This window comes from Pinus tabuliformis, chromosome 6, assembly GCF_031772625.1.
Source record: "Pinus tabuliformis cultivar Carrire ecotype Pingquan chromosome 6, CPIR1, whole genome shotgun sequence".
Taxonomy (NCBI): Eukaryota; Viridiplantae; Streptophyta; class Pinopsida; order Pinales; family Pinaceae; genus Pinus; species Pinus tabuliformis.
Window position 1 is genome coordinate 1203956312 of NC_142292.1, and position 11674 is coordinate 1203967985.

Here is an 11674-nt window from a genome sequence, read left to right on the forward strand (position 1 = left end):
ATGTACACTTTTATGCAATTGGATATGGTAAATATTCGATAATTTATTAATTTTTTTATTATGAAACAAAAATGAGATGTTTAGATAACCCACCTAACTTATAACTTTGAAGTGATGGTGAATGTATATACCGTTAAAACACTCCTGGCTAATAAAAAAAGCATACCTGAAATCTGCACATGGTTTTGCATTAGCTTGAGACGTAGCCTCTTCAATGTCAAGGAATCCAAAATTATCAATGCCCATATGCTCTTTGTGGTTTTTAAGTAATGGAAAAGGAGTTATGTTGTATACAATATATATTTTGACCAGCCTGCTCTGTAATGAGGCACTGACTACTAAGCTTTATAAAGATCTTATCATTCAGGTACCAGAGGCATTTGAAGAATATTTCCTTTACAGAGCTGAGTAGACATGAAGCCCAGTCAAAAGAGTTTCTCAGGATATCCATTGAGATGTAGATATGAGCCTTCCTACCCATTATCAAAATTAACGTTTGCGAATTCAACTCTTATGAAGCCGCGCAAAAATTTTCAGGTCTATTCATAAATCCTCCCATAAAACTTCAACAGGTCTATACATAATTCCTCCCATAAAACTTAAAGCCTCCAGACATGATGCCTGAACTCATTGTTTCTTTGAACAGCATGCCATGCCAACACCTATTATAATATATTGACCTGCAAAAAGGGATATTCAATTGGGACATTTGCAAGAGTTAGCCAGCTCTAAAGGCATTATATCATCCTGGAATATGCATAAAGGTTGAAGCCATTTACTATATTGTCAGGCTGACATGGGTTTCAGATTGGGAATTGGCATGTCATCAAATGTAAATGGTTGTTTGAATTGCCTCAATGAGTCTCCTTGTCCTTTTCACCTAAAGCTGGTATAGGTTACTTGTCATTAAAATCCAATCTCATTGATTCTTCTTTTCCAGTACCCGCATGGATATACTTCTGGCTAGAATGCAACAGTACTAATTACCAAATTCATAAACGAAAATGCTATCTTCACGAAACAAACTCATTCGAATCCAGTTTAGGTTGGTAATTTGCTTGTAAAATTTTAAGACCACAAGAAAGAGCAACCAAATCTAGTTCAGACTAGACTTGGCTGAGATTCTGAACCTGATGAAGAGGTATTGGCCTTGCCAATATGTCACGGTTGGGATTCAGGACTTACGATTATGAGCCATACATTAGAAACTTAAAACCTATTTGCCTTGAAAAACTTCTAAATTAAGAAAAGTGAGCACTGTTCCTAGCCAATAATAAGTTCCGATTTTCTATTATGCAAGGTCAGTTCAGTCCTTAATCCAGAGAAAAAAGAAAAGACTAAATGGGTGTTGCAGGCTACTCTTCTTTCAACCCTAATCTACTATAGTTAGGCATGCATATTAGAAACTGATGAATATTAGCAGGAACCTGCAATCCCCAAAATTCAGTGCGAAATTGATCCGAAATTTTACACCTGCCACTAGTTACACTTTTTATATTTAAGAGAGCATTGAATGCATCGAAGTGAAGGTCGGCTTTTCCCAAAGGACAGGCTATTTGAATGCTCCAGATATTGTACATTGAATTACATGGATTCTAATGGAACACCCAAAAGAAATGACAATGAACGGAGGGTAAGCTATTAAAATTATAATCCTGAATGCTAGACCCAATCTATGCCTGGTAACCTCCGTGGTCCACAACAAAAGTTCTTCAGATTTTGATTTTGAGCTGGTGAATCTAAACATTTCTCCATACTTATTAGCAACTGACCCTCTCGCCGTGGCCATGGACGACTAAAAATTTTATATACCAAGTGGGATTTAGATTAACAAAAGTCATACAAGATTCAAGCATTTGAATGGGCACAATGGAGATATTGATAAAGGCTTGCAGAATGCAACCATATACAGACTCCAATGGTGCAGCAGCCAAGGAAGATGTGAGACAAAATTACTTACTGATTCATTAACAAAGGAAATGGAAATGCTCTTCAGTGAATATCATTGCTACCAAATATTTTATACACCTAAAATGAAGAAACAAAAGCCTTATCTGCAACATCATAAAGCCCTAACGCAATACCCACACCAGGCCTTTGTGGGCGATGGATTTTGTTCACAAGCTGATGAATTAGGACTTGTCCAAAAAATTTCATTATTCCAATAGTGTTCTACTACACCAGAGCTTCTCAATCCCAAAAACGCTGGAACTATATATTCGGAGACAGTTTATATAGTTCATCATAATTTCTTCTTCTATGCTTTGTGTGGGCTTGCATCCACAAGCATTTCTTTGATTTCGCCTGATAGAATGAATTATGGTCCTTAAGCCATCGCAGTTATGTTTTGAATTGAATTTCTCATACTTTCCTTGGAAGAGAGGAATCCATTGCGCAATTTAGGCCACCGGTCTGATTGCACTGATTCGGCTGTGACATCGCCATGTAGTTCTTAACCTCCTTGGCAATCATTTCTCTCATGATATCCAGGAGTCCTCCGCTAGCACTAAACCCGCTTCTTTCAACTGCGCCTAAACTCCCACATTGAGATTGAGAAGCCTGAAAAACCAATGAAACTGCCTGCCCTACTGCCATCTTCACAGCCTCTGACATCATGACCATGGCATCATCTGTTTTCAAGTAGCCATTTGTGCTTGTAGGTGTCATCACTGGCTGCTGAAAGTAGGGAGGAATGAATGTGTATTGAAGCTGCTGTGTCTGGGTTTGGGTACCTGCGAATCCATTGAGCTCAACATTCTGCTGCAGCTGCTTCTTTGGGGCTGAATTCTGATTTCTGTCATCAGTTTTGGAATCTTCTTCCTTCATGCCAGAGCCAGGCAAGGATAGAGATAGTAACGTTGGAGGATCCAGATTGTTGCTGTAAGATTTGAAGGCGGATTGCAGGGGTAGCGGGCGGTGGATTTGTTGTTGGGCTGTGGAAACTGGCGGACTGTTGGTGGTGTTGGTATTGGTATGAGAGTTAGCTGGAGACTCGGGGCTGTAGTTGAGCCTCCTCTTGAATCTCTGCGATTCCACTTCCATATTCCCCTCCTGATCCTGATCCTGATCCTGATCTTGATCTTGATCTTGATCCTCCTGAGCGCTTCCCCCGTCATCATTTGACAGTAGATCGGCGCTGCTTCGCTTCTCTCCTCCCATGGCGAATGTGGGGACGGGAGCGGAGGTGGAGGGGGCACCTCCGCCGCTGCTGTCCTTCTCGGCGAGGCATTTGCGCCTGAGAGTAGAATTCCAGTGGTTTTTGATAGCGTTGTCGGTTCGGCCGGGCAGGATTCGGGCGATGGTGGCCCATTTGTTGCCGTGCATGGAGTGGGCTTCCATGATCATTCTGTCCTCCTCGGGGGAGAAGGGGCGGTGCTGCACTTGCGGGCTGAGCTGATTACACCACCGCAGGCGGCATGATTTCCCAGATCGGCCAGGAATGCCCTTGCTTATGAGGGACCAGTTGCGAGGACCCAGCTTCTCCACCAGCTTCTGGAGAGCTGCGTCCTCTTCTGGGCTCCATGGCCCCTTGATTCTCTGCCCCCTCTCTCCACATCCACTGCTCTCTGATCCCGGCGCCTTTGTGTTCCCCACAGCCATTTTCCCCCGCCCTATTTTTTCCCCAAAAACAATACCAAATATGACGACACTACCAGTTCCCCTCTGCACTATAATTTCAATCCCACATTGATAACAAATCACAGATGTTCCTCCTCTGGAAATAATAATACAGTCTTGACCCGACAAACAATGACTGCTTCCGCTTCAACGGCAGCAGCTGCTGCAAAGCTTCTGCTCCACCAATCTCCAGGGGATTGATTTTGATTATGCCGACTGTCTGAGAACTATATACACACACGAATAAGAAATGGCAAAGCTGGCCAAGAGAAGGAAAGTCGGGGCGGCCCAACCTTGCAAGCTAGGGAGAGCAATGTTATTATTATTGACGACCAACCGTGGGGTGGGGGAGGAAGAATATGAAAATAGCCAAGAGGAAACGAAACCAACCAACGACCTACCCGGTGGAGAGGGAGAGACAGTTGGGATCAGCTGCCATGCATTCTCTCTCTCATTATCATCATCATCATTAATTATTTTTATTTTTATATATACGTACGTATCTCACCCCCACCCAAAACCGCTGTCTCTTCTGATTATCTCAAACCCCTGCGCACCCCCTTGAATACCGCCTCACCTTGTTCAACAAGTATATGCTCATTGTATATGTTATATCCAATGACAAGTATATACACATTGTATATGTTATATTGGACAATAAGTATATATTCATTGTATATGTTATATTCAACCACAAGTATATACTCATTGTATATAACAACATAAAAGTTTAATTTCTGGAAATATATATTTATTATAATAAAAGTTTAAAGGATTTTATATATATTCAATATTCCTCCATATTTCTTTGACGGTAAAATAATGTAATATTAATTTTTAAACTATGTAATTTTTAGATCTCAAAGGCAAAAGGAAATTTCTTTTTTTTAAGGATGGTACTGAAATAGACCTATTCGTAAAAATCTGCATTTTTAACTAATTAACAAATTTATATAATTTCAAAGGGAAAAAAATTGGTTTTTCTTCTTTATTGGGATTGTATTGAAAATGAACTATTTACTAGAGTGATATAAATATTAGCATTATATACTAGAGTGATATAAATATTAGCATTATATACCAGTTAAAAATTAAATGAATTATGTACGACAAATTTGCATTACAGTGATATAAATATAAGTATTATATATAAATTGAATCAACTATTCAAAACAAATTTACACTCATAATAAATATCAATATTGTATACAAATTGAATGAATTATTCCTAACAAGTTTACATTACAGTGATAAAAATATGAGCATTATATACCAGTCTTGAGATATAATTAGTTAAAATCACATGAAAGCCTTGAGATATAATTAATTAAAATCACATAAATTACAGTGTTAATTTGTTTGAGTTTATTCCAATTGTCTAAAAGTATTAAAGAAATATTTATATAAAAAATTTGAACATATTGAATCTTTCTTTATATTTAAAATTTCTACTAAATAAAATATTTTCATTAATTTTTTTAATTAATTAATTATTAAATAACATAAAAACAGTGAATATTTATTTTAATCTCCATAAAATATACTTGTAACATAAATATACTACACAATCAAAATGAAATATGATATTCTACTATTAAAAAAAATGTATTCTAATTTTTTTATACTTAAACTAATAAAATCATTTTTAATAATATTATTATTCTTTATTATTTAAATTTAAAAATATATTCAATTCAATTATAAAATATTTAAATTCTACTTAATAAATTCAATTATAATTTTAATAAATTTAATTAATAACAAATTCTAACGAAAATTTTGGTTAAATTATGGTTAAAATAAACATGGGAATTTTGGTTAACTTAGAATTGAATTTTAGTAAAGAAAAAAGATAGGGTTATGGAATCAAAATTTTATTTATATAAGTTTATCAAGACTATTGTGATATTATTTTTATCCAAAAATTGAGATACTATTTTATCAAGGATACTTTAATAATATTTTAAAAGAATATTATAAAGGATACTTTAATAATAATGCTAAGTGGACTATTAAAAAATCATAAGAAATTAGCCAGTTACGACTATCGTCATATATGAATGACTTACTAAACCCAGTTGAGTCCCAAAAAAGATATCTAAAACAAAACTTTTTATTATTTAAAAAAAAAAAAAATTCAATTTCTTTTTTATTTATTTTCCATTTAAAATTGTAATTTCCAAAATTTATTATTCAACCTAGAGAAATTAAAAAAAAATTAATCAACCAAAAATTCGATTAATATTTAAAAAAATAAAATATTACATGAAAAAGAAAATACATATATTACATGATCCAATAAGAATAATTAGTAACAATTTCAATAAATTTAACTAAGCATTTTGAAAAAAGGAAATCGAAAAACACAAAAACTTTTGAAAATTATCCAACCCTCCTTCCCTCCCTCCTTCCTTTATCTTCCATGCCAGTGTTAATCGCAACGCGAACCAAAGTTCCACACCTGTGGTTCAGTTACAAAGGGGGATCTCATTAATGAACTGTCTTCTCTATCTGCACCTCTACCCGTTTTTTTGACTTAAAACGCAGATACTCTTGACTTCTAACTAACGGTTAACATGATGCCATCTGTACCAAAAATCCTTAATTTTCATTGCCGGTATATCCCGACCGGCCCCGACCTGATGGGTAGGTTTGTTCGTAGACACAAAAATATTCGATTCAAAATGAATTTACACACACGGGCGTCCGCCGTGAAACTGAGGGGAAGTTTTGCAACCTACCGGAAAATACTCCCCGGCGTCGAATATTAGGAAACGAACAATTCCAAATATATACGACATTCGCGATGTCAACCGACAGACTGACTCCTCTGTCTACAAATTAACAGAAGTTCTCAGCGTTTTAAAAGTATAAAAAGGCAGACATCTTTATTTTACTTATGCCCATTCCTATGCCTCTGCGTTTAAAAATATGTCGGCGAATTAGAGAATGGCCAGCTAATAATTCCCCTGCAATTGACGGGAACCGGGCACTGTGTTGGACCGTTGCACGTGTTAACATTTATAACAATTCTTTGTCGCCCATTAACGGCTGCTTTCCAATTCTTTTCATCCGTGGCCGCGCTCCGTGAGAAGAGGATTAAATGGCAGCGGAAAAAAGGGTCTGAATCCGGGAAAGTGGGAAAAAGAGGGCTGCCATTTCCGTTTAACTCGTGTTAAAAAAGTCAAAACTCTACTGGCTTATATTATTATTTTATTTCGGACTCACGTAGAGATTGTGAGTGACAGGTAATCGTGGGCTGTAAGTCTGACCAGTCACCACTGTCTGACTAGTCGGCAGTACGTTGGTATTTTAACCACACTCAAGGAAAAATAATCTCTGGAATTTACCTCATCTGCCCAGTGGGCTGTGATGGGAAGCGTACAAACAATTGCCGTAAAAAAAAGAATGGATTAGTTAGTGCAATAGGAGGGAGGCATTTATGACACGTGAGGATAAGGCAGGAGAGGCGACAAACCAGGCTGGCATCAACTGACACACCAACTAACCAACAAACAAACAAAACACCACGCCATTCCCATCCCTGAATTCCCCCACAACAGCTCATTCTTTCTTTATTTCGTAAAACTCGATTGTCAACGAGACGGCGGTTAAGCTCATCTTATCTAACCGGCGTTAACGGGCTCCAACCCCCGGCAGGTGAAGCATGAGCTGAGCTGGGCTGGGTGGGGATCGGATTCATTCAGCGTCCCCAGGGTCCTTTGGGTTCGTTTGTTTTCGAGCCAAGGTGGTGAGGGCCCACCTTTTCAGAACACAGGCTGGCGGAATATCACGTGAAAGATTTTGCACTCTTTCTCGTTGACCGACTTTCTAAGCAACTTGGTGTTGAGCTGCGTATTTAATTGCCCGATTACTTTAACTGGAGGAAGCAGTTGGGCAGTTACGTCTGTGCAGGCGGATTTCCCTGGACACGTAAGCAGGAGCCGTTCGCCCTCGCCGGCTGGCTATTGTTATTGTTATTATTATCATGATGAGCTGGATTCCAATACCAACACCGCCCCGCGCCTTCCCCCCTCCCCTTCCCTTCCCTTCCCTTCCCTTCCTACACACATCAGCGTAATCGAGTGCATTTGGAGCGTTGCCACATCTGGATCAATATACAAATCACAAAATTCAATGGTTTCATTTACATTGAACCTGAACTGGAAATCATTCAAAACGCTTCATCCCCTCGCTCTCTTTGCATTTCATTTTAAAAATGATAAAAACATTTATGGTTAATAACGTTGTGACTCAGCCACGGATGTCTTTATTGTCGGTTGACCACTCAATGTGATAAATTTAATCTTAAAACATGAAAAATCCACTAATAAAAAATGAAGTTATGGGATGTATTCACTCTGTGTCATTATATTATCTTTGCCACATTCGTTTTCATTTTTCAAATTTTTGCCCCGGGCAAATTTTTTGTTTTCTTAATATTGATTAAAAATATATATATATATATATATATTTTCCTTGTTGATAATAGAAATAAAATATTAAAAAATTTCAAGTGAATAGACTATATTGGTTTTAGTGTATTTTAATCATCATCATTATCATCAAATTTTAAGTTATAATAAATTTTGTCATCTTAAAAAGAAAAAAATTGCTTTCACCACTTTAGTATACAGAAAACTTTCCATAAATAAGTTGTTAGGGAGTAGAGAAAATTTTAGGAGTTAATATTTGGAGTATGTTAATTTTTTATGTCTTTCCAAAAAAAATCATCAATTTCTATTTCTTCTAAAAATTATTGGCCGAAAATTTATAATATAAAATTATTTTTTCTTTAAAATAACCAAAATTTATATAGAATTAATATAAAAATCATTAGAAATCTGAATATATATTTTTTTAAATAGAAAAAAAAATTACAATTTGCATATTTGAGACTAATAATATTCTCCAATATTTCTAAATTTCAAGATAAAACTCCATCCTCAAAATTTTCCTTGTTAATATAGAGAGTCAATGTACAACCAAGTACATGAGTGAATATAGAATATCAATGTACAACCAAGCCGGGGTGCTTATAATATCATTAGTCATGAAAAGAATAGTGTGCTTAGACCAACTAATTTGCGTGTTCACTTGTAGAAGGTGTAACATGATAGTACCTATGTTCTATAGGGTGCAATGTAGATAAGGGGAATCAAAGCATGACAAGCGAATATAGAAAGAACATAAACATGGATTCAAGGGTGCCCACTTTGGGGTATGAGGCTTCTCTAAGCCAAGGAAATATAGCAAGGAGAGGAAGAAGAAGAGATCTATAAGAGACAAGCCAAGGGAGAAAGAGAGATTGCAAATGAGCAATAAGATAGTGCCAAACTTTCCTATTCAAAAGCAAATGGAGGTGCAATGGCTTGTTAAAGGCTTTAATGAAAGGCATAAAACCACTTACGACTCTAAAAATTTAAAAGTTGGAGTAAGAAGATAGAAAAGGAATATAAGGGACTACACTTAAACCATTACAAAATTAGCTAACATTGTACTAAACTCTAGTTTTATACTACTTTGTTTATCTATGTTTTCTAATGATATAATTAGAAACGCATACATGATTAGTCTTTAAAATCTTTTTATTGATATGTTTCTCAAGTTAAAGGCCACAAAGTAAGATATAAATGTCACCACTTGGAAGTCAAGGCTCAAAGACTAAAGCCTTATTAGTAAAGTAATCTTAAACTACTTCGTTTTATTGAAAAAACAATTTAGGCCTGATATGTACTTATAATTTACTCTCTATAATACAAAGAGTCCTCATTGTATTTAAATTTTAACATAGGTTAGATTTGTTATCATTAGGATAATCTAATGAGTTAACAAACATATTTTTAGATCGCTAAATCTAATTAAAATTGTGAAAATTGTAATTTTAAGTTATTGAGGTTGAACAATCCAAGTGCCACACAGAGAACAGAGATGGAATCTGATTAAAAAAAATTGCTAAGTGATTTGTTCATCAAATACAACTTAAAATTTTACAAAGCCATCCAAATCTTTCCTTGAAAATAGGAAGAAGAAGTGTGAAAACTTTCAAATTTAATGAATAAAACTGTTTTAAAATTCCGACACTATACCATATAAAATTTTCAAAACTCTAAATCCATTTTTACTTTTAAAAATACACTTTAAATAACCCATCCCCAAAAATCTACTAAAAAACTATGCTTCTTATTTTATATATTATTAAAAAAAATCATCTTAAAATAAATAACCCCTACTTAAATTTAATAAAAAAAATTAGTATAATCAAGAATTTTATCATTATCCGCAATAACTGTTCTTAAAAATTTTCCAATTTTGAAAGTAGATTATTAAAATAAAAATAAAAATAAAATCCCCACATCCAGAAGAACTCTAACTTCCAACAACTCAACGGAAAGTAGCTAAGATTTAAACGGGTGCATTATGACTGGGTCACCAACCAACTAAAAGTTGTGGGTATGAATTGTGAATTCCAGAGAACACTTGGCATTATCTACGGCTCATTCAAACAAGCACTTCCAAGGGATAATTAGTGGTGGATGGAAATATGGAACGGATTTTTGTTATCAGGTTTCATGATTCCGTCCGTGCGAATAAATAAATGCTGCAGCATCGACTGTTGACAAACAAACAGTTGAGCTCGCTATCATGCTTGCCAACTGGCGGGCGCATACAAAAATTAATAATTAATAATTAATAGTGAGCACGCAAACGCCGTAGAAGTTGATGTTGCAGTAATAATACTGTGGATCTCATCACACAGAGAGCTCAATGTAAACGTGTTCATAAAGCAGCACGAAGAAGAGTACGATGCTGTCAAATCAATTCAAAATTGCCGTCACATCATACTTCAATACAAAACAAAGCTCGGCTGTAATTCCGGAATCGGCTGAATGCGTCCTCGCCCATTTTCACTTTACACTTTGGGTAATTTTTTAAAAATCGTCCTATTTTAACCTAAAGTGCAGTTTTTTTTAAATATATTTTGGAGTGTATAAATAAATTGTCTGGAAAGAATCTTAGTTTTTTTTAGATTGAGTGTTGTTTAAGTAATTGATAAAATTATTTTTTGGGAATTTTTTCAAATCAATATTAATCAAAATCTTTAAAAACTTAGAATTTAAGTTGTTTTATCTTTAAAATTTAAGTGTTGTTCGTGTTTTTTAAAGGTGTTAAATATATTTATGCATTCAAAAATGTATTTTAAACAACAATAAAAGTCACAATTTAACTAAAAATTGCAGTGAAAAATGGCATTTCCTCTATTAATTAGACTCTTCCTTTAAATTGCACAAACTTTACAACTCAAACTTATAATTCCAAAAGATTCATACCACATTTAGACAAATTGTCTAGATCTAAAACCAGAGTCAAAACATAAAAGAATACAATATAGAATCTTATTTAATACATGTTGTGTATTCATATATAGGTGGTAAAATATCACTTAGAATAAATATTTGATTTTAATTTTTTGAGATAGTTTGTTTTTTTATTAGTGTGGTCCAAAATCAAGTGAAAAAAAAAAAAAAAAAAATTGTAATGAAAATGATAGTATTAAAATTATTATTTTATTATATTAATTGAATTTTTGGTAATTTAGTTACAAATTTGAAATCTATGTGTTTTTTCTTAAATGGTGGACTTTACTAGAGTGGGGGAGCCCACTCCTTGAGTCTCATCACTACGAGCCAAAGATGTCTCCTAGTAAGATTTGAAAGAGGGTAGAGGGGAAAACACCCCATTATGCTACAAACAAGAAAGTCTCATATACTAATTTGGTGTCTAAGTTGACCATGACTTTAAAATTATATTATTATTAAGAATTATGTTTTAAATTTAACTACGATCCAATCCCAAATGACATGTTTGGCTTATTGTGATAAAGGCTGGAATAGTAGGCAACCTCACATGTCTACTCCCACCCAAGCTATGTACCCACTCTTGCTAAGTCATAAGTTGGTATATTTAACTTCCAACTATTGGATATAAGCTTAGTCTTATAGTGCTAGCGGAAAGATTTGATCATGTATCATCTCTTGCTAAGTCATAAGTTGGT

At 34.8% G+C, this 11674-nt stretch overlaps 1 protein-coding gene across 1 annotated transcript; it reads right to left on the reverse strand.

The window, feature by feature from the left end:
• Positions 1-1980: 1980 nt before the first annotated feature.
• On the reverse strand, positions 1981-4050 carry LOC149263047 (uncharacterized). Its single transcript, XM_089425670.1, has one exon. It carries the CDS (start codon positions 3598-3600, stop codon positions 2362-2364), a length of 1239 nt encoding a protein of 412 aa, XP_089281796.1. The 5' UTR covers positions 3601-4050; the 3' UTR covers positions 1981-2361.
• Between the last annotated feature and the right edge of the window lie 7624 nt (positions 4051-11674).